The sequence below is a fragment of the Macaca thibetana genome, chromosome 9, assembly GCF_024542745.1.
Source record: "Macaca thibetana thibetana isolate TM-01 chromosome 9, ASM2454274v1, whole genome shotgun sequence".
NCBI lineage: Eukaryota > Metazoa > Chordata > Mammalia > Primates > Cercopithecidae > Macaca > Macaca thibetana.
Genome location: NC_065586.1, coordinates 96,564,074 through 96,587,038, shown reverse-complemented (window position 1 = coordinate 96,587,038; position 22,965 = coordinate 96,564,074). Strand labels below are relative to the sequence as shown.

General features: G+C 45.1%; 2 protein-coding genes across 25 annotated transcripts in view; both read left to right on the top strand.

The window, feature by feature from the left end:
- Window positions 1-11,095, top strand: part of NDUFB8 (NADH:ubiquinone oxidoreductase subunit B8) — a 943,883-nt gene extending 932,788 nt beyond the window's left edge. Inside the window, exons 2-6 of one of the 2 annotated variants that reach the window (XM_050805047.1) lie at window positions 4,976-5,096; window positions 5,355-5,481; window positions 7,799-7,898; window positions 8,329-8,484; window positions 10,894-11,095. In XM_050805047.1, coding sequence (XP_050661004.1) covers window positions 5,012-5,096; window positions 5,355-5,481; window positions 7,799-7,898; window positions 8,329-8,484; window positions 10,894-10,986 — 561 coding nt within the window. In that variant the 5' untranslated portion in view covers window positions 4,976-5,011 and the 3' untranslated portion in view covers window positions 10,987-11,095. The remainder of the gene's footprint in view (window positions 1-4,975; window positions 5,097-5,354; window positions 5,482-7,798; window positions 7,899-8,328; window positions 8,485-10,893) is intronic. The other variant, XM_050805048.1, reaches the window with a different exon arrangement.
- Window positions 11,096-15,610: 4,515 nt separating this feature from the next.
- The window catches only part of SEC31B (SEC31 homolog B, COPII coat complex component), a 35,670-nt gene continuing 28,315 nt past the window's right edge, over window positions 15,611-22,965 (top strand). For 14 of the 23 annotated variants that reach the window (XR_007728910.1, XM_050804954.1, XM_050804949.1 and 11 more), the window contains exons 1-3: window positions 15,611-15,774; window positions 18,600-18,723; window positions 19,386-19,509. Coding sequence is in view for 21 of the 23 variants with exons in the window: in XM_050804954.1 (XP_050660911.1) it covers window positions 18,645-18,723; window positions 19,386-19,509 (203 nt within the window). In the remaining 2 variants the exon portion in view is untranslated. Of the gene's footprint in view, window positions 15,775-15,798; window positions 16,226-18,599; window positions 18,724-19,385; window positions 19,510-22,965 lie in introns of those variants that run through there. The other 9 variants (XM_050804943.1, XM_050804941.1, XM_050804937.1 and 6 more) reach the window with 7 other exon arrangements.

The following is a 22,965-nucleotide window of genomic DNA, read 5'->3' as shown; positions in this document are numbered from 1 at the left end:
AGGCTGCAGGTGGCAATCAAGGCTTTCATTTTATCTGCAGTGTTTGAAATTTTTTTTTTTTTTTTTTTTTTTTTTTTTTGAGCTAGGGTCTCACTCCGTCACCCAGGCTGGAGTGCAGTGGTGCAATCTTGGTTCACTGTAATGTCCACCTCCCCAGCTCAAGCAATCCTCCTACCATAGCCTCCCAAGTAGCTGTGACTAAAGGCGCATGCCACCATGCCTGGCTAATTTTTTTTTCTTCTGTAGAGACAGGGCTTTGCCATGTTGCCCAGGTTGAATGTTTGAATTTTTACAAGAATGTATTAATTCATAACCTTGGGAATTAAAAATAAATTAGGGCAGGCATGATGGCACATGCCTGTAATCTCAGGACTTTTCGAGGCTGAGGCAGGAGGATCATTTGAGCCTGGGTGTTCCAGGCAACATAGCAAGACCTCATCTCTACAAAAAATTTTAAAAATTAGCTCGGTGTGTTGATGCATGCCTGTAGTCCCAGCCACTAGGGACACTGAGGTAGGAGGATTGTTTGAGCCTGAGAGGTGGAGGCTGCAGTGAGCCATGATCATGCCACTGCACTCCAGCCTGGATGACAGAGCAAGACCCTGTCTTACTAAAAATAAAGAAATAAATTAAGATCAAGAAGATTAAAAGAACTAAAATCGGTAATGAAACAGGGATATTACTACTGACTTTACCCCCCCCCCCAAAAAAAGCATATAAGGACATACTGTGAACAATTGTATGTCAAAAAATTAGAGAACCTAGATGAAATGAACAGATTCCTAGAAAGGCACAAGCTATAATAGCTGATTCAAGAAGAAATAGAAAATCTGAATAGACCTGTAACGAGAGATTGAATTAGGAATCAAAAACATCCCATAAAGAAAAGCCCAGAAACTGGGCATGGTGGCTTACATCTGTAATCCCAACACTTTGGGAGGCAGAGGCAAGCGAATCACTTGAGGCCATAAGGTCACAACCAGACTGGGCAACATGGCGAAACCCCATCTCTACAAAATCTCCCCGGCTGAAAAAAACACAAAAATTAGCAGGCATGGTGGCACACCTGTAGTGCCAGCTCTTCAGGAAACTGAAATGGGAGCATCACTTGAGCCCAGAAGGTGGAGGTTGCAGTCAACTGAGATCGCACCACTGCACTCCACTGCACTCCAGCCTTTTGAGACAGAGCTAGGCTTTGTCTCAAAAGAAAAGAAAAGGCCGGGTGCAGTGGCTCATGTCTGTAATCCCAGAACTTTAGGAGGCTGAAGTGGGAGGGGGATCACCTGAGGTCAGGAGTTCGAGACTAGCCTGGCCAACATGGCAAAACCCCCATCGCTATCAAAAATACAAAAATTAGGCATGGTGGTGTGTGCCTGTAGTCCCAGCTACTTGGGAGGCTAAGGCAGAAGAATCACTTGAACTCAGGAGGAGGAGGTTGCAGTGAGTTGAGATCGTGCCACTGCACTCCAGCCTGGGCAACAGAGCAAGATTCGTCTCAAAAAAAAAAAAAAGAAAGAAAAAGAAAAAAAAAGAAGCTCAAGACTGGATGGATTCACTGATGAATCCTACCAAACATTTTTTTTTTTAAGTTAACACTGGTCTGGGCGCAGTGGCTCATGCCTGTAATCTCAGTACTCTGAGAGGCTGAGGCAGGCGGATCACAAGGTCAGGATATCGAGACCATCCTGGCTAACACAGTAAAACCCCGTCTCTACTAAAAATACAAAAAAATTGGCCGGGCGTGGTGGTGGGTACCTGTAGTCCCAGCTACTCAGGGGGCTGAGGCAGGAGAATGGCGTGAACCTGGGAGGCAGGGCTTGCAGTGAGCCGAGATCGGGCCACTGCATTCCAACCTGGGCAACAGAGTGAGACTCCGTCTCATTAAAAAAAAAAAGATAGAAAGGAAAAGAAAAGAAAAAAGAAAACTATAGACCAATATTTCTTATGAATATAGATGCAAAAATCCTAACAGAATACTAGCAAACTCAGTCTAACACCACATAAAAAGAATTATAGGCCAGGCACGGTGGCTCACACCTGTAATCCCAGCACTTTGAGAGGCCTAGGCAGGCGGATCACGAGGTCAGGAGATCGAGACCATCCTGGCTAACATGGTGAAACCCCGTCTCTACTAAAAATACAAAAATTAGCTGGGCGTGGTGGTGGGCACCTGTAGTCCCAGCTACTTGGGAGGCTGAGGCAGAATGGTGTGAACCCAGGAGGCGGAGCTTGCAGTGAGCCGAGATCACACCACTGCACTCCAGCCTGGGCGACAGAGCGAGACTCTGTCTCAAAAAAAAAGAATTATATACTATGACCAAGTGGGATTTATTCTAGGAGTGCAAGGTCAGTTCAACATCTGAAAATGATCAATATAACACACCATGTAGTAATCAATATTTTATTGATTAATCATTTGTAATCAACATAATACACTATATTAGTAAAAGAAAAAAAAACCCTACATGATCATCTCAATAGACACAGAAAAAACTTTTGACAAACTCCAACACCCTTTCATGATGAACACAGGGTTCCAAATGATACTGTAAGAAAGTTATAAAACCTATGAGTCAGAGAAAATATTTATGAATTGTGTATCTGATCAGATACAATCGTATCTAGAATACATAAAGAAAACTTAACAACTCAACAATAAAAAGACAAACCAATTTAAAAATGAACAAAGGGTTTGAACAGACATTCCGCCATGGCCAATAAGCACATGGAAAGATGCTCAGCATTATTAGTCATCAGGGTATTGCAAATGAAAACTGCAATGAAGTACCATTCATGGGCACTCACATGGTGATACTAAAAAAAGACAATAAGTGTTGGTAAAGATGTGGAGAAACTGGAACCCTCATACACTGCTAGTGGGGATGTAACATGTCACAGCTGCTTTGAAAAACAATTTGGCAGTTCTTCAAAAGTTAAACCATAGAGTTACCCTATGACCCAGCAATTCTACTCCTAGGCATATAACCAAAAGAATAAAAAACATACATCCAGACAAAAACTTATACAAGAATGCTCATAGCAGCATTATTCATAATAGCCAAACAAGCAGAAACAACTCAAAGGTCCATTAACCAATAAATGTATAAATAAAATGTTGTACTGTACATTCATATGATGGAATATTATACAGCCCAAAAAGGAATGAAGTACTGGTATGTGCTACAACACAGACAAACTTTGAAAACATTATCCTAAGTGAAAGAAAATGGACACAAAAGGCCACATATAAAATGATCCATTTATATAAACTATTCTGAATAAGCAAATCCATAGAAACAGAAAGTGAATTAGTGGTTGCCAGCAGGTAGAAGTAGAGGCAACGTGCTAATGTGTATGGGTTTTTTCGGAAGCGATAAAAATGTTTTAGATAGTGATGATTGCACAACTTTGTAAATGTACTAAAAATAACTTTATCGTACACTTTAAAAGGGTTTTTTGTTTGTTTGTTTTTTGTTTTTGTTTGTTTGTTTTTTGTTTTCGAGACAGAGTCTCACCGTGTCGCCCAGGCCGGAGTGCAGTCGCGTGATCTCAGCTCATTACAACCTCTGTCTCTCGTGCTCAAGTGATTCTCCTGCCTCAGCCTCCCGATTAGCTGGGATTACAAGCGTGCACCACCATGCCCGGCTAGTTTTGTAGTTTTACTAGAGATGGGTTTTTGTCGTGTTGGCCAGATTGGTCTTGAACTCCTGACCTCAAGTGATCTTCCCACCTTGGCCTCCCAAAGTGCTGGGATTACAGGCGTGAGCCACTGCACCCAGCCTAAAAGGATGAATTTATGGTATGTAAATAATATCTTAATAAAAATAAATTAGATCAACTCTGTTTCTTGACCTAAATCGGATCAGGATTTGCTATTGGTTGAATGCAGATGTTGTCCAATTATTTTGAACATCAACTAATGATGCTCATTTACAAGACAGCAAGTTGCTGTGTAGTCCTTCCCAAAATTTATATATTAAATAGTATATATCAGTATTTGTCTACTTTTTATTTTTATAACTTAAAAAAAAAAAAAGGGATGAAGTCTCACTATGTCACCCAGGCTGGTCTCAGGCCATTCTCCAACCTAGACCTCCTGAAGTGTTGGGATTACAGATGTGAGCCACAGCTCCCAGCCTATATGCATTTTTATTGCTCTGATCTATACTTGAGAATGTTTATAATAATAGGTTCTGCTCCAAAACAGTGGTCACCTGAAAAGTCATTGGAAATACGTGCATATTTATAATGTGTAAGTTATTCAAATCCCAAGTGAAAACAGTCGTATGCAAACATAATAATGCCTCCAATTCTTCTGTTGAGTTAGAGTTTGTTCATTATGGGCTGGTTTGAAATTTGTTTTATCCAAGTCCTACCAACTCTGAGGCTTTAAGCTATCTATGGAGAGCTGCCTCTGGTGATAGGTTTAATTTTACATTTGTTGGGTTGAGGCGACTAAGACATGCACATGGAAACACGGACTGAAACTAAGGAGCCAATTCAGGGCCGATATGTGTGTTGCACTGGCGTCTAAGTGAAGATCAACCCATTTGGAGAACAGAACAAGCAAGACCAACAGGTGAATTTGAAGAATGATCATGTTTGGGGATGGGAGGAAGTGCCCGTGAAGGACAGGAAAGCAAGCAGCCAGAGAAGAGAGTCAGACAGGCTCATTTCACTAGTACAGCTCCTGCAGGAGGTGGTTAAGCTGTCTACCTGAGTTGCTCAGGTTCCGAGTTCCCATCATCCCTGGATGGGTCTAAGTCAGCTCGGGGAGAAAAAGGACACAACATTCTGAAATGTCAAAGACCTGCCTGGTTTACTCTTCTTCCCGGTTATCCCTCCCAGCCTCTATCCAACCCTTGGCTTCCCAACTCCGTATTTAAACCCCGCCCACGTTGAACCCTTCGACTTTTCTTCACTCCCGGCTTCCTCCGTCACATTTGGCCCGGCTCAGCCGCCGTGACAGGTCTTTGCGCATGTGCAGAAGGGAAACGTGAAGAAGGTGAAGATGGCGGTGGCCAGGGCCGGGGTCCTGGGAGTTCAGCGGCTGCAAAGGGCATCCTGGAACGTGGTGCCGCTGGGCGCACGGACAGGTCCGCGAGAATGGGAGAGACCTCATTGTGGGAAGGGGGTGCCTGATGTTTGGTGTATCGGGAGGGGGGATCGTGGATGCCGCGGCGGCAGACTCCGGGTAGGGAGCGGAGGTGGCGTTGATATCCAGAAAATGGGGTGGAGGGTCGCGCTGATCCTGCGAAGTCCCAATCTCGGATCTCTGCAGCCCCTGTGACTTGAAGCCTTCGGAGCGGCCGGAGAGCGGGCTCGCTTCTGACCTGTTCTGTTCTGCGCTTTAGCCTCCCGCATTACCAAGGACATGTTGCCAGGGCCCTATCCTAGGACCCCAGAAGAACGGGCCGCCGCCGCCAAGAAGTATAATATGCGTGTGGAAGACTACGAGCCTTACCCGGATGAGGGCATGGGGTGAGACAGAGAGGGTCTGCTCGCACCCAAGTAGTGATGGGAGAAGGCCGGCTGTGTTGGGTGGCTTGACTGTGACCCTTTCTCCCGAACCTTCTCGTGACCTCTCAGAGTCAATGGAGTGGGTGCTTTTCTCTGTGGAGGGAGGTGGGAGGGGGTGGGTGAGCAGCTGCCGCTGAGAGGACTTCAATTTTCTCCTTGGCTCAGGCTGTTTCCTTAAATGAGGAAGCCGAGGTTTTAATGGCTCCCTCGAGGACCCCCGAATAGCAGGAACCTTCCTTGGCTCTATCCAGAGAGTGGAGTTTCATTTAGATTGAGCATCTGCTGGGCTCAGGTGCTGTCATCCAGGCATGTGACCAGGCTGGAGCTGGACTCCTATCATGAGAACCTTATTTGTAAACGAGTACTCTATATTTATGTGTATGTCTCTTTAAAAAAAAAAATTTTTTTTTTTCTGTTAGTGCTGTGGAAATCGTAGCAACTATTAAGCAGATTAAACAACCAGCCCCCTTACTTACTCCAGTTGATGTTATCCTATCCCTTCCACACTCTTCCGTATCTGTATCCACATAACATCCCAGTGGTTAATTATCTGAAGTGATTATCATCACCTTTATTTCCTGTCCTAACATCAGTCTTTCAATCTTGGTTTCAGCAACTTCTATTCTTCTTACTATACACTCATTTTCTGTAGCATATGCCTAGTTGTCATCATTTCCTGTTTTGTTTTGTTTTTTATGTTGTGGACAAGAGCATTCTTGTTCGAAGTCAGTGTCAGATGAACCTGGATTTGTTGGGGGAAAACCCAGCTTAGCAAGAGGTCTCATGAGGTATTTAAGACATGGAGATGACTGCCAGCTGGGTGGTCAAGAACACAGTTATTATGAGAAGAATGGTTTTCTAATTCGTACTCTTTTTGTTTTTATTCCAATTAGCTGGGTGACTTTGGATTCAGACTCTAAACTTTAATTTTTCATTTTCTGTCTAATGAAAATCAGAGTACAGTCATGTGTCATTTAACAACAGAGATACGTTCTGAGAAATGTGTTTTTAGGTGATCTCATTGTATGAACATCAGAGAGTGTACTTACAGAAACCTAGATAGTATAGCCTGCTACACACCACAGCTTTATGGTATGGCCTATTGCTCTTAGGCCACAAACCTGTACAGCATGTTGTTGTACTAAATACTGTGGGCAGTTGTAACACAATGGTATTTGTGTATCTAAACATAGAAAAGGGACATAAAAATATGCTATAAAAGGTAAAAAATGGGCCAGGCACTGTGGCTCACACCTGTAATCCCAGCACTTTGGGAGGCCAAGGCAGGCGGATCACGAGATCAGGAGATCAAGACTAGCCTGGCCAACATGGCGAAACCCTGTCTTTACTAAAAATACAAAAATTAGCCGGGCGTGGTGGTGGGCACCTGTAATCCCAGCTACTTGGGAGGCTGAGGCAGGAGAATTGCTTGAACCCAGTAGGTGGAGGTTGCAGCGAGCTGAGATTGTGCCATTGCACTCCAGCCTGGGCGACAAGAGCAAGACTCCATCTCAAAAAAGAAAAGAAGATAAAAAATGGTACACATTTATAGGGCAGCTTTATTATAAACTTACGGGACCCCCTTTGTATATGTGGTCCGTCGTTGACCGAAGTGTTATGTGGCAGGTGACTGTAATTGATTGCTAAATTCCCTTTCATCTATAATATTACATGATTGTGTGACTTTTTTTCTTTTTATTGAAAGAAGTTTGGGGAAGCTGGTTTTTTGTTTTGTTTTGTTTTGTTTTTTTGAGACAGTTTCACTCTTGTTGCCTAGGCTGGCATGCAATGGCGCGATCTCGGCTCACTGCAACCTCAACCTCTCGGGTTCAAGTGATTCTCCTGCCTCAGCCTCCTGAGTAGCTGAGATTATGGGCATCTGCCACCACACCCAGCAAATTTTTGTATTTTTAGTAAAGATGAGGTTTCGCCATGTTGACCAGTCTGGTCTTGAATTCCTGACCTTAGGTGATCTGCCCACTTCGGCCTCCCAAAGTGCTGGGATTACAGGCATGAGCCACCACACCTGGCCCTGGGAAAGCCTATATACATTAAAATATTTCAGAGCTTGCCATGAACTTTTAAATACAATTTGGACTTCTATGGTTAGTTCTGTGCTTAGTGACTAGAACTCGAGCTCTTGTCTTGAGATTTAGTTCCTTTGTCCTTAGGTGAGGCAGTTATCTCTGTCACTTGGTTTCTCATCTATAAGATGAGGAGACTCTGAATTGTCTGAGGCTGCTCACAGCCCCTTCCAGAAGTTCCTGCTGTCTCTCAGGTATGGCGACTACCCGAAGCTCCCTGACCGTTCACAGCATGAGAGGGATCCATGGTATAGCTGGGACCAACCGGACCTGAGGTTGAACTGGGGTGAACCGGTGAGAGAACCATATCTCATTTGACCTTCCTTCTCCCTTTGTCTTCTTGGAGATTCTTTAGCTCAGATGGCACTTCTTTGACCAAGTAACACTAAGCTTTTCTGCTCAAGGAAGCAAGGTTCAGTGATGTGAGATCTGAGGTTGCATGTGGCACACTGAATGGGACATCTGGGAATCATGAAACTCTGTACTGTGAAAGTTGTGCGCTTCCATGATTGAGCTGTCCCTATTCAGCAGAAGCTAGAAGAACCTAGACAGAGGCCAGCATCCAATCCTGTAGGGCAGTGTGCCTCAGACCTGGTTCTCAGCATGTTGCCCCAGGGCAGTAGAATGCTTCTGTCTAACCTTGTATCAGGCTCTGATCACTGGGGACTTGCCTGCATTTTGCAGGAAGAGTAGTATGTGACAGCTATTTGTCTTTCTGTCTCAGATGCACTGGCACATAGACATGTACACCAGGAACCGTGTGGATACATCCCCCACACCTGTTTCTTGGAATGTCATGTGTATGCACCTCTTCGGTTTCCTGGCTTTCATGACATTCATGTTCTGGGTGGGGGACGTGTACCCTTCCTACCAGCCTGTGGTGAGTATCCGAGAAGTGCTCCCTTAGGCATGTTTGCTTAGCCCCATTTCCTGAGGGAGTGAAGTCTCTGGGATAGGAATCCAACCAATACCAAGCTTGGCTTCCTGGAGTCTTAGGAGATAGGAAGATAGAAGGGCCTTGACCCACTGGCCTGCCACAAGTACCAGAGCACTTCTCCACCCCTACTTCTTGGACCAGTCTCGGTGAGTAGATACACTTGAAGACTAGATGAGCAATGAGTGTATGGAAACCAGCTAGTCTCCAGAGTTGCCATTTGGGGATTATATTTATCAACAATATTTCATTAAGTGATCTTTACAGTAGAGTTAAGGAATCTTGAGCTAAAATCTTACCCTTTGCTGGACATGTGAAGGGCACTTCCTGTAGTATATTGGAAGCAATTAAGTGTCCACTACAGGCATAGACTTACATTTTGGAGAATGTAAAGGACGTAGAAATGAATTATCTAGCTTTAAGGAAGGTTAGTTAAGAAAATTTAGATAAGTTACATGAGCAACATTTGAACAGATATGTGGGAATTCTGTACAATTTATGTGTATATATGTGTATAGTGAATGTATGTGATAGTATATGAGTTAGTGTCAAGGAGAAGGGCTACCTAGATGCTAACACACACACACACACACACACACACACACACACACACACACACACACACACACACACACACACACACACACACACACAGGCTTTGGGTGGTGGAAAGTTGGAGAAAACATTTAGGGCAAGAGAAAACAATGAAGGAGGCCAGGCATGGTGACCTGTGCATGTAATCTCAGCACATTGGGAGGCTGAAGCGGGCAGATTGCTTGAGCTCAGGAGTTCAAGACCATCCTGGGCAACATGGTGAAACCCCGTCTCTACAAAGTGTACAAAAAAATTAGCCAGGCATGGTGGTGCATGCCTGTAATCCCAGCTACTTGGGAGGCTGGGGCACAGGAATCCTTTGAACTTGGGAGGCGGAGGTTGCAGTAAGCTGAAATCACACTACTGCCCTCCAGCCTGGGCAAGAGAGAAAGACTGTCTAAAAAACAAGAAAAAAGAAAAAGAAAACAATGAAGGAAAAGGAGGGTGAATGAGTTAGCTAGAATAGAATAGATGTATAAAATGGTTCCTAAATAACCAGCTGCATTGGTTGGTTTCCTGGAGACTTGCTAAAAATCCAGATTCCCAGGCCCCGCTTCTTGGTGGTCCTAATTCAGTAGCATCGCAGTAGGGTTCTAAAAGCCATATTTTTAATAAGCTCCCAGGTAATTCTGATGTGCACCTAGATTTGGAAATCACTGTGTTAAAAAGTATTGTGAGATAAGTTGAGCAGTTAGGTTGGGCAGCTTTTATGTCATTGCTAAGGGATTTGGACTTGATGGTGTAATAAAGCATTAATTTGACAAATATTTATGGAGCCTCTACTATGTACCAGGTGCAAACTGTGCTAGCGGTTGGGGATACAGTGATGACTTGGTCTGCCTCTAGGTGGCAGGGAACCATTCTGGGTTTTCGAACAGAAGAGTGACATAATGAATGCTGAGTTCTTAGGATGATTAATCTGGGAGTAGTCTCCAGGATGTATTAGAAGGAGAGAAACTGAAAGCAGGGAAGCTGCTGTGTTTGCAGTTGGCTGCCCAGTGCTACCTCTGCAGAGACAATCAGTGTCCTGAAGGTAGCTGGTATTTCTGTGTGCACTGACACGAGCCTTCCTACCAAGCCCCAGGGGCTCCATGCTGGAGAATGCACGTAGGGCTAGAGTGAGCACTAACTTGACTTCAGGAGAGCAAGAAACACAGTGTGGCTCTTCCATTTTTCAGTTCTGTAAGCATATCACCCTTTTCTCCTCCCCTTGAGCTGTGTTCTCTGACAGCTGTTTGTTGGTAAAGCCAGCAGCCCCTAAAGCACGTTCCAGCCTCGTCTCCTCTGTGCTTTCCCCCACCACTGCTCCTGCACGCCTCATTTGCTGGGCCACTTTAGTGGTGGAACCATTAGAGGCTGAGTGACTTAAAGGAGATTGAGTCTGTCTCGACCCCGAGAGAGAGTGGGATGGATGGATGCATCGTCTCATTTAGAAAGCGTTGCCTCTGACTCTGACACTCTCTCTTTTCTATTTCTTTACCTCCCTCCCTCTCTTCCTCCCTTCCCCTCCTTTCCCTATTCCCTTCCCTCCCCCTTTCTCCTTCCCCCTCACAGTATAGGCACCACTTCTCTTACAATTTAGGCTTTCTCTCTGCCTTGGCCTGAGTGAGGAAGAGGATTGCTGTTCCTGCTGTCCTAGCCCAGCTGGGTCTGACTAGAGGCTACTGCCTACCCATTTACCATGCATGATTGTTAACTCAGTGGGGTGTAGCCAGGTATTGACTGAATGTATGTTCTTGCTGACCTGTGTTTTTTCCTTAGGGACCAAAGCAGTATCCTTACAATAATCTGTACCTGGAACGAGGCGGCGATCCCTCCAAAGAACCTGAGCCGGTGGTTCACTATGAGATCTGAGGAGGCTTCGTGGGCTTTTGTGTCCTCTTAACTAGGACTCCCTTATTCCTAGAAATTTAATCTTAATGAAATCCCTAATAAAACTCAGTGCTGTGGTATTTGTGCCTCATTTTCCCAGGAATAGTCACTGCCCTGAGGAACCGCATCCTTTTCCCTTTTTTTCTGCTTGATGTCTGCCCTCTTCCCTGTTTTCTTATTCTGAAATTTAAAGGATAGGAGGGTGGGGTGGATGGGGGCTTAGGCACAAAATATTAATTTGTTAATTTCACTTGGGTTATGAAGGTACTTAAGGGTTTTAGCCATGTGGAGGTGTTAAGGTTCGCTCCTTTTCCCATTTATAGGGTCAAGGAAGAAATGTTCCTAACTTCCTAAGTTGAAACAAGATTTATTTCCCATAAAAAACCTTTCTAGTGTAGGTCTGGTAGCTCATGCCTATTATCCCAACACTTTGGGAGGCTGAGGCGGAAGGATTGCTTGAAGCTCAGGACTTTGAGATTAGCCTGGGCAACATGACGAGACCCCATCTCTGCAAAAAAAATTTTTCAAAAAATTCGCTGGGCACAGCAGTGTGTGCCTGTGGTCCCAGCTGTGCAGGAGGATGAGGAGGGAGGATCATTTGAGCCCAGGAGGGTGCAGTGAGCCATATTTGCAACACTGCTCCAGCCTGGGCAACAGAGCAAGACCCTGTCTCGAAAAAAACCTTGGCATGGCGTGGGTGCTCAGCCTGTAATCCCAGCACTTTGGGAGGCCGAGGCGGGTGAAACACTTGAGGCCAGGAGTTGAAGACCAGCCTGACTAACATAGCAAAACCCCATCTCTACTAAGAATACAAAACACTAGCTAAGCTTGGTGGTGCATGCTTGTAATCCCAGCTACTCCGGAGGCTGAGGCAGGAGAATCGCTTGAACCCAGGAGGTGGAGGTTGTGGTGAGATGGCGCCACTGCACTCCAGCCTGGGCGGCAGAGCCAGCCAGACTGTCTCAGAAAAAATCTCCTTAATAATAGTGGTTAGTTGGAAAAAATTGTGCTCTAACGTGTTTCAAGTGTATTACAGGACTGATAAGTGTTTTTGTCCTGTCTGCCTAAGGCTGTGACTGCCTCTGATCTTATTTCTGTTTTAAGAAGAATATTCCTTATTCCAAAGCAGCTTCTGAATCGTAGCTTCTTAATAAGTCGACATTACCTGTGTTTATGAATTAGAGGACAGGCAGTGAGTTACTACTGAACATGTTCACAGCTTTGATTACTTTTAATGACTCATCCATACTCCTATGACAGCCTTAGAGAAAAACTATGTTTTTCAGAGTCTATCTCGTTCATCTGTTTTTTGTTTTATTTAGAGATAGGATCTTCCTCTGTTCCCCAGGTTGAAGTGCAGTAGCACAATCATAGCTCCCTGTAACCTCAAACCCCTGGGCTTAAGGGATCCTCCTTGCTCAGCCTCCCTAGTAGGTAGGATTACTGGTATGTATGACTCCTAAGTTTCTTATTTTTTGTTAAGATGGGATCTTGCTATGTTGCCCAGGCTGGCTCAAACTCCTGGCCTCAAGCAGTCCTCCTGCCTCACCTTCCTAAAGCACTGGGAATACAGGCAGGAGCCACTGTACCCAGCCCTCATGCATCCATTTAAGTGAACCAACCTGTATTCCTTTGGGGACATTTTCTTAAGTTACAGTATATGCCAGAAAACCTGTCCCATAAAAAAGCATACATTTAATGGGACCAAAAGAAGCAAATTCATTCAAATTAGATGTGGAGTCCTAGCTGTGCAGGCAGTGAGAGACCTTTTGTGAGGTCAGGGAGTGGATACTTGTGGAATGCTATTCTTTGAAGGTCCCCACTGGCTTTTTATGTGTCTCCATTCTCTATAGCATTTGATAATCATTTCCTTAACAAACACCTGTGTGTCTAACATGTATCAAACACTGATAAGCCCTGGAGATATAAAACTGAGCAAGACAAAGTAATCGCCTTCAAATATTACATAGGAGACCAGCAGTTATAATACAAAGCAAAAATAATTCTTTATCATTACTACTATTGAGACAGGGTCTCACTCTGTTGCCCAGGCTGCAGTGTAGTGGTGTGATCACAGCTCACTGCACCTCTACCTCCCAGGCCCAAGTGGTCCTCTCATTGTAGCCTCCCAAGCAGCTGGGACCACAGGCATGCACCACCACACCTGGCTAATTTTTGTATTTTTTTGTAGAGACAGGGTTTCACCATGTTGCCCAGGCTGGTCTTAAACTTCTGGGCTCAAGCAGTCCACCTGCCTTGGCCTCCCAAAGTGTTGGGATTATGGGTGTAGACCACTATGCCAAGCCAAAAAGAATTTTTTTCCTTTTTTTTTTTCTTTCTTTTTTTTTTTTTTTTTTTTTTTTTTTTTTTGAGACATGGTCTCACTCTGTCACCCAGGCTGGAGTGCAGTGGCATGATCTTAGCTCATTGCAACCTCTGCCTCCCAGGTTCAAGTGATTCTCGTGCCTCAGCCTCCCAAATAGCTGGGATTACAGGTGCACACCACCATGCCCAGCTAATTTTTTTTGTATTTTTTGGTAGCGATGTAGTTTGACCATATTGGCCAGGCTGGTCTTGAACTCCTGACCTCAGGTGATCTGCCCACCTCAGCTTCCCAAAGTGTTAGGATTACAGGCATGAGCCACCACTCCCAGCAAGAATTCTTAAGAGGTGTGAGCTGAGAAAGTGCACTTTTAATTTTGTTTAATCATGTCTTACCCAAAACTGACCTTAAGCTTCTGTTTCAAATTTCTTTAGGAGTATTCCATCAGTAACTCTTCTGCCTCCTCCTCTTAGATTTAGTTTTCAACCCTGTTTACTTTTCTTCGGGCTTCATTCCCTGTTGTGTCAGCTAAGAAGTTCAGGAAATACTTGAGTACTTGGTAGGAAGCATGGGCTAGGCACAGATAATGTACAGAATTACCTTGTGTCTGACTTCAAAATTGCCAAATCCACATGAAAGGGAACTGGAGTTGTGTCACGAGTTGGGTCCCATCGTGATAACTGGCCCCAATCTTTGGAGGTGTATCGGGCAGGAATGCAGAGAATTCATGCATTAAGCAGAAGTTTCTAAGATCTAAAGCTGCTTATAGAACTTTTTTTTTTGGAGATGGAGTCTCTGTCACCCAGGCTGAGGTACAGTGGCACGATCTCAGCTCACTGCAACCTCTGCCTCCAGGATTCAAGCTATTCTCACGCCTCAGCCTCCCAAGTAGCTGGGACTACAGGCGAGCACTACCATGCCTGGCTAATTTTTATATTTTTGGTAGCGACGGAGTTTCACCATGTTGACCAGACTGGTCTCAAACTCCTGACCTTAGGTGATATGCCCACCTTGGCCTCCCAAAGTGCTGAGATTACAGGTGTGATCCACAGAACATTTTTATTTGGAAGTGGCACGGTTTCTTCAACATAAAAAATACATGATTGGCTGGGTGTGGTGGTTCATGCCTGTAATCCCAGCACTTTGGGAGGCCGAGGTGGGTGGATTGCAAGGTCAGGAGATGGAGACCATCCTGGCTAACACGGTGAAACCCCGTCTCTACTAAAAATACAAAAAATTAGCTGGGCGTTGTGGTGTGCGCCTGTAGTCCCAGCTACTCGGGAGTCTGAGGTAGGAGAATCACTTGAACCTGGGAGGCGGAGGTTGGCGTGAGCCGCGATCGCGCCACTGCACACCAGCCAGGGCGATAGAGTGATAATCTGTCTCAAATAAATAAATAAAATTTTCTTAAAAATTTAAAAAGATCTTTTCAGGCCCCCTCCTCACCTGAAGTTCTCTGGCTCTATTAAAAGACCACCATAGTTTTTGTAGTCTCCCAGGCTCTAAAGACTTTATCAGTCAGGAGAGCCTGTCCAGCTCTCCTTTACAATCATCACTACTATGTTAATCCAGGCTTTCATCACCTAGTACGTGGATTGTTCTATTCGTCTCCTAATTTGAGTCCCTGCCTCCAGCTCTGCTCTCTCTAAGGGGTTCCATATTGCTAGCCTCAAAACATAATCTTTATGTTATTGCATCCTTCCCTGTAATTTTCAGTAACTCTGATCTGCAGAATTGAATTGGAACACCACAATCCGCATCCAATCCCCGCCTGCATTCACGGTATGGAAAATTCCAGGGTGCCTATTAGCCGGTTTGGCTGCTTCCTCCTTGCTGGAGTATCACCTGTGTTCTTGCAGCTCCAGAGGATAACACCCCTCCTATGTTCCTGAAATATTTCAGGAAGCCCCTGGCCCTATAGTCTCACCCTCCACACACTTAACAGCCCTTAATTCAACCAAATTTTTGGGCCAGTTTCTGCTGGGCTGCAGTGCAACACTCACTGCCATTTACAGCCTCGATTGCTTTTTACGTTTTCAACTAAATGGATTCCACTGAGGGCTCCTGGGGCTAGGGTCGGGTCTTGTCCCCCTTCAATACATAGATAATGAGTTAGTATTTTCCGTTTTCAGAGACTGGCCCTAGAGCCTGGCTCAAACTGCATAGACCAGAACTTACTGGTCCAGATCTGACCCACTGCGCAATCACAGGGTAGGAGAGGGAGGTCCGGTTAAAACCTATAATCCTGTTTGTAAACGTTCTCCGTGGGTCTGTCTGGGTCTCGGGCTCGGCGCCCCTGGAGCGTGTTTTCGGCGGTGCCCTGCCAGGTCCGCTCCGCTTTTGGCCCTCCGCAGCCGCCGTCCACAGCGCCCGGTTGCGCGCGAGAGCGCGCCAGAGGACCGGCTCCGGGTGCCGCGCTTGACCCTTGCCCGGGGTCCGACGCACAGGTTGGTTTGCCCTGCTGGTCTGGGGTCCCTGGGAGCAGAGATTGCGCTGGGGACCCGGAACACTGCTCCTTTCTTGGCAGAGGGCCGAGAGGAGCCCCCTTGCTGCGGAGACCCCCGGCCCGCGCTAGCCCTGCCCGCGGGTCCGGGCGCCGGGGGCCTCCACTACGCCTACCCTTGAATTGGATCCGGCTCTACTGCCCTTGCCGCACGGGAGCCCCCAGCCTGACGAGGGTCTCCCTGTTCAGCGCTGCCTCGCGCCTTCCCATCCGCCTTGGTCCTGACCTGGCCCGGCCAAGCCCACCCGGTGTCGCTGCGTTTGGGCTAGGCGGGAAGGCCTGTCATTGCTGACCCTGGCGCGCCTCTCTTCGGCGACAGCGGGAAAGAAGCTGTGCTGATCGTCCTCCCTAAGGACTGGGCTGCCAAGGGTAGCTGGTGCCCTCCTGCACGGCAGGTCTGTCCAGCATTTCATTGGTCATCTCCGCCTCACGCCCCCATGGCCAATCTGACCCCAGGAGGGGCCCTTTTTTGTGAATAGATGCCTCTGAACAATATGAATTAAGAGCCCATTTTTCCCAGTTCCTAGACTGTCCGCGATTAAAACACTTTCTAGAGTTTAGCTGCGACTAGCACAATGGTTAGAAATACAGGATGGTTAGAAATACGGGATGGTTAGAAATACGGGCTCTTGATGTTGATGGGGGTTCACATCCCAGCCTAGCCAGTTGTCGTCTCTGGAAAATAGGGTAATCGTAGTACTTACCTAATAGGACCACTGAGAGAATTAAATGAGATATGCACAGCTGCTTATCGCAGCTCCTATTTTTGTTATTAGGGGATCTTTTCTCAGAAACATTAAGATGGCTGTGACCAGCAGGTGGCACTGGTGACTTGGAGTGTTGAGCTGGTAACAGGATACCTGATAGTAGCCACAAGTGTTTAAAAGTCCCTTGGAAATCTTGGCGTAATGGGCAGGCTTAAACTTTCTTCACGCTGGAAAGTACGTTAGAGATTTAGTAATACTATCTCCTGTTTTTGTAGGTGAGACTGATCTGACTCTAGCCTACTCAAGCAGGTCACAGTAGGTCCCAAGCTTTCTCCCTAAGTTCAGTGTAATTTTAAAAAATCCTTTCTACCTCTTTGCTAGCCTGTTGGGATAGGACCTTGAATATACATTGGAATTAGATCAGAAATCACAGAGTTAAAATGGATGTCCAGATTCGAGCTTTTACCATGTGCCAGACGTTCGTTTGGAAACTATTTACAACATGGTGAACAAAAGCAGACACAGTGCCAGCTCTCGTGGAGCTTGCGTATTAGTGGAAGAGACCGACAATGTCAATGTAAATAAAATGTGTCATTATAAATTGCTAGGAAGAAAAAAATTGAGACTTTTTGTGATTGTATAGTTCACTTATTTGGGGAAGTGAGAAGCTGAGCCCAGAAAAATATGATAAGGAGCCAGCCATGTAGAAAGTGAAGGGAAGAGCATTCAGAGTATAGGGAACAGCATTTGCAAAGGCTCTAAGGAAGGAAAATGTCAGGAAATTAAAGGCTAGTGTGGCTCAAGCACAATTAATAAGGAGAAAATTATCAAAAGATGAAGTTGAAGTGGTAGGCTGGAGCCTTTGGGCAGGGCTCAAAGAAATTTGAATTTTATTCTGTGTGTGATAGAAATCGTTGAAAGATCTTAAGCATGGAATGCCAAAACCCTATGTTTTATTTTAGAGGTTTACTCCTGCCGCTGTGTAAAGAACAAATTGGGTAATGGCTTAAGTAGAAAGGGGGATAGCTAGTTGGGAGACTGTTGCAGTACTCCAGGTGAGAGATGATATCATCAAAAGGCTGTTGGCAGTGAAAAATAAGAGAAAAGCAGACAGATTAAGATATACTTTGGAGGTAAAATCAGGGAGACTAAATGATGGATTAGAGGAGAATGAGGGAGAAGGAGGGATCAAGAGGGATTTTCAGGCTTCTGGGTTGAGCAATTGGGTAGATAGTGGAACCATTTACCAAGATGAAGAAAACTGGAGGAAGAACAGAAGAGACTGTGACTTTGCTCCTTTCTGAAAAAACAAAAAACCCAGAAGAGATGGTAGAATAGAGAATTCCATTTTAGGTAGACTAAAATGGGAGTTCCCCACCCCCATTAGGTAGCTACTATATCGAAGTGAAATATTTGATTAGAAATTGCATATAAGCAGCTGATCACTTGAGGTCAGAAGTTTGAGACCAGCCTGGCCACCATGGTAAAACCACGTCTCTACTAAAAATACAAAAATTAGCCAGGCATAGTGGCACATGCCTGTAATCCCAGCCACTCGGGAGGCTGAGGCAGGAGAATCACTTGAACCCGGGAGGCAGAGGTTGCAGTGACCTGAGATTGTGGCACTGCACTCCGGCCTGGGCGACAGAGCAAGACTCTGTCTTAAAAAAAAAAAAGAAGAAGAAGAAGAAGAAATTGCATATAAGAACTTGGAGCTTGGAGGAGAGATTTGTGATAGTGATATAAATTTGGGGATCATCAGCATATGGATGCTATTTAAAGCCAAGGAAATGGACAAAAATCACTGAGAGATTGTCCGGTTTGGTGGTTATCACCACTGGACCTGTGGTAGCCATTGTGGTTGAGTATCTTTTGAGGTTTAAAGTATTACATTTCAGTAATTGGGTAAATGAACTATCTTTAGATCTGCAGATGGTCATGTATTTGTCACTCTGTGTTGCCTTGAAATGCCCTATCCTGTGGTGTAGAAAGACAAACAAGAACTCTTGTCCACAGATGCTCCCTGGATCTGGCTGTTAAGTTTGCTGGTTTCTATTTTCAGTGGGCTGAGGGCCATGTCAGTTTTCTGCCACCTACAGGATAGACCATGAAGCTGAAGGAACTTGAGCGGCCAGCTGTCCAGGCATGGAGCCCAGCCAGCCAATACCCTTTGTATCTGGCCACAGGTATGGTGACACTGTGGATTAGGATCCACTGGGAGTACATAGGTTGAGGGGAAACTTAGTATCTAGAATTATTTATTTTGCATCAGAGAAAGCTCTCAGATCATAGAAAGATAGGGTGACTCACAGCATAAGCAAGGGGATATTAGGTGTTTTGGGTACCTGAGGGCTGCCTAGGACTATGGCTCAAGGTTAGGTACATCATGTTTTCTTTCTTTTTGTTTTTTTTTTTTTTTTGAAGCAGAGTCTCACTCTGTCACCCAGGCTGGAGTGTAGTGGTGCGATCTTGGCTCACTGCAAGCTCCACCTCCCGGGTTCACGCCATTCTCCTGCCTCAGCCTCTCAAGTAGCTGGGACTACAGGTGCCCGCCACCACGCCTGGCTAATTTTTTTGTATTTTTAGTAGAAACAGAGTTTCACCGTGTTAGCCAGGATGGTCTCAGTCTCCTGACCTTGTGATCCGCCCACCTCGGCGTCCCAAACTGCTGGGATTACAGGTGTGAGCCACCGTGCCTGGCCAATGTTTTCTTGCTTTTGTGGAGTTACCTTTGAGAAAGGGTATACCCAGCCCTCTTCTGTTCCTTCTCCTCTTCACTCCTTAACCCTCTTATACCTGAAATCCATGCATATATTGTTGCTTATACGCTGCCTTTTCTTGTGCCTAGGAACATCTGCCCAACAGCTAGATTCCTCCTTCAGCACAAATGGCACATTGGAAATATTTGAGGTTGATTTCAGGGACCCTTCTCTGGACTTGAAACACAAAGGAGTCCTTTCTGCCTCGAGCAGGTATTGTCTGACCTATACAGGGTAGATCCTGACGAAGATACTGATGAGGAATCCTGGGAGCAGTGTGTGTTTCTCAGGGCTCCTGAGGAGCCAAGTGAGGGAAGAATGAGCTTTGCCAAGTTGGAGAGAAGTTAACTCTGGGCTTATTTTGCAAAAGGATTTAAAAAACAACCACCCCCACCTTTCCGGTCAGCAGCAATAGCAGTGTCAGGCTGAATGCATGTGATAGAGATGCCTCAGACAAGCCTGGACCCACGTGTACCTGGCCTATCTTTGAACCCAGAGATATTGGGTCCTTCCTCCCTTGGCTCTTGTGAAGATAACAACCTTACACAATATCACCCTCTCTGCCAACAAGGAAGAGAACGAATGATCCTCTCCTCATTGCTTTTAGACACTGATTGGTTCTCATGGATTTCATGGCTCTTGCAGGCTTCCAGCGCTAGGTACTATCATTCATTGAGCACATGTGTACATGCCAGACCCTGTGCTAGGGGCTGTGTACATTTTATTCCTCATAATAAGTGATAAGTACCATATTTCCATTTTACATAGAAGGGAACTGAAACTCTGAGAAGCTAGGATTTAAGTCAAGGCCTATTTGAGTCCAAAGCCTACCTTCTTTCCATTATTCTGCCCTTCTTCTAAAGATCTTATAAAGGTGGGGCTTACAGTCTGAAGCGATGGTCTCCAAATTTTTATATCATCAGAAAAAATGTGAATATTCATTATACTCGAGGTATATATTCAATATAAATGTATACATGTATTACTATACTGTTTTTGTTTTTGTTTTTGTTTGGAACAGGATCTCACTCTGTCACCCAGGCTGGATTGCAGTGGCACAATCAGGACTCACTGCAACCACCTCCTGGGCTCAAGCAATCCTCCCGCCTCAGTCCCCTGAGTAGCTGGGACTGCAGGCACATGCCACCACACCCAGCTAATTTTTTATATTTTTAGAAGAGATGGGGTTTTGCCATGTTGCCCAGGCTGGTCTTGAACTCCTGAGCCCAAGCGATCAGCCTGCTCGGCCTCCCAAAGTGCTGGGACTAAAGGTGTGAGCCACTGAGCCAGCTGGCTCTACTATTTTTTATTTATTTATTTTTTGAGACGGAGTCTCACTTTCTCGCCCAGTCTGGAGTGCAGTGGTGCAATCTCAGATCACTGCAACCTCCGTCTCCCAGGTTCAAGCGATTCTCCCGCCTCAGCCTCCTGAGTAACTGGGACTGCAGGTGCGCGCCACCACACCTGGCTAATTTTTTTTTATACTATCAATAACGTGTAATTTCTATTAATTTTTTTTTATATTTGAGGTTACTGGTCTAGAAGGCAACATTCCGTCTGATGATTGATGAACTCCTTGTGCGTTTCTTGGTCCCGCTAAGAGAGTTAAAATATTTAGGCGGAAGTACCCTCTTTCTTTTCATAGTTAAAACCTCATAAGGAAAAGTTAGTTGTTGTTTGCCCTTTCTTGAGCTCCTGCATCACTTTATGACAGCATCTCTTATTTTGCAGTTTTTTTTTTTTTTTTTAACATCTCTTTGTATTTCCAGTACCTGTATCCTTTGAAGAGCAGGCACTTGAGGATTTACTGATGATGATTAGATACTCTTAGCCCCTAACCAAGCATTTCAGAAGGGGCCCTTCAAAGGGGTGAGCTAATTCAAGATGTTTATATGCTGGAGCTTAAAAAAGGGGTTCAACCTGAGAAAGCTAATAGGAAAAGGAAAAAGGGTAAGGGGGCACTAGGCAAGGGTCCTAATCCTCAACAAGCAAAGCAACAGCTTCAGCATAGTAGTAGCTCCTTAGGGTCAAGGGTACTTAAGAAAGAGGCAGTATAATCTTAGGAACTGAATTTTGAGATCCATGTGGGTAGAGATTTTAATGGTTTTTTGTTTTGTTTTGTTTTGTTTTCTGGAGATAGAGTTTCACTCTGTCACCCAGGCTGGAGTGCAGTGGCTCAATCTTGGCTCATTGCAACCTCCACCTCCTGCGTTCAAGCAATTCTCCTGCAGCCTCCCGAGTACCTGGGATTACAGGTGCGCGCCACCATGCCCAGCTAATTTTTGTATTATTAGTAGAGATGGGGTTTCACCATGTTAGCCAGGCTGGTCTTGAACTCCTGACCTCAGGTGATCTAACCACCTCAGCCTCCCAAAGTGCTGGGATTACAGGCGTGAACCACCATGCCTGGCCGAGATTTTAATGTTTTACTCATTGCTCTATCTCCAGCACTTAGAGCAGTGCCTGGCGTTATATTTAATAAATATTTGTATTTAATAAATATTTGTTATATGAATGAGTGATATTATAAACTTTTGGGTTACCAGCCAGGTGCGGTGGCTCACGCCTGTAATCCTAGCACTTTGGGAGGATGAGATGGGCAGATCGCTTGAGGCCAGGAGTTCAAGACCAGCCTGGCCAACATGGTGAAACCCCCTCTGTACTAAAAATAAAAAAATCAGCTGGGTGTGGTGGCACACACCTGTAATCCCAGCTATTCGGGAGTCTGAGGCACCAGCATCGCTTGCACGTGGGAGGCAGAGGTTACAATGAGCTGAGTACCACTGTACTCCAGCCTGGGCGACAGAGCAAGACCCTGCCTCAAAAAAATAGAAGAAGAAGAAACTTCTGGGTTACCAGACAGCATTCAAATCCAGCACTTCAGTTACAGTTAGTCTTCAGTTAGTCTTAGTGTCTTAAGAGTTTTTCAAGCTGTTAGTTTGAATTTGGGAGTCATGAACTTTACCTCATACTCCTACTCCACTCTGCTGGAATTTGGGGCCAGTAACCAGAATAAATAGTACAGTTAACCCTATTGATAATATTTTATCTCTGCTTTCTTTTCCCACCTCTATAACTGTGTTGGAAGATTGAATCACATTCCCAAAGACCTAAATCCCAAAGGGATTACCTTTGACACAGCCCTGTTGGGGCCTTTCTGAAGCAATCATCTTAGACACCCCAGGGTCTAAGACACCCACTTCATTCTGTTCCAGTCTAGGTTAGGTCACATGCTCAACAGTCAGTATCATAAACTATTGACCAGGATGATCAGGGAAGATAGAGGGCCGCTCATCCTTTGCTTTCTGTCTTCCTCTCTCTTTTTTTCTGTGTCTTCTTCTGCATAGTGTGGCATAAGGCACAGTTGTGTGGGGCTGTAGCATTGGCCATAATACTAATAGAGCTGTGTGACTTGGGCAAATCAAGTCAGTTATCTCAGGTTCCTTCACTTATGTATAAAGAAGAGATTGTACAAGATGACTTCTAAGAAACTAGCTGAGATCTGAATTCAGGTTTCATGTTCAGTCTCTTATTCCCTTTTATTTTCTAGTAGTCTTCCTCCTTTTTCCATTTTTAAACCTCTTCCTGTATCTCTTTGTTATCAACTAAACATATACCTTTCAAAATCTTCCTCATTCTCTGCCTGCCCTTTTCTCCAAACCCATGCCT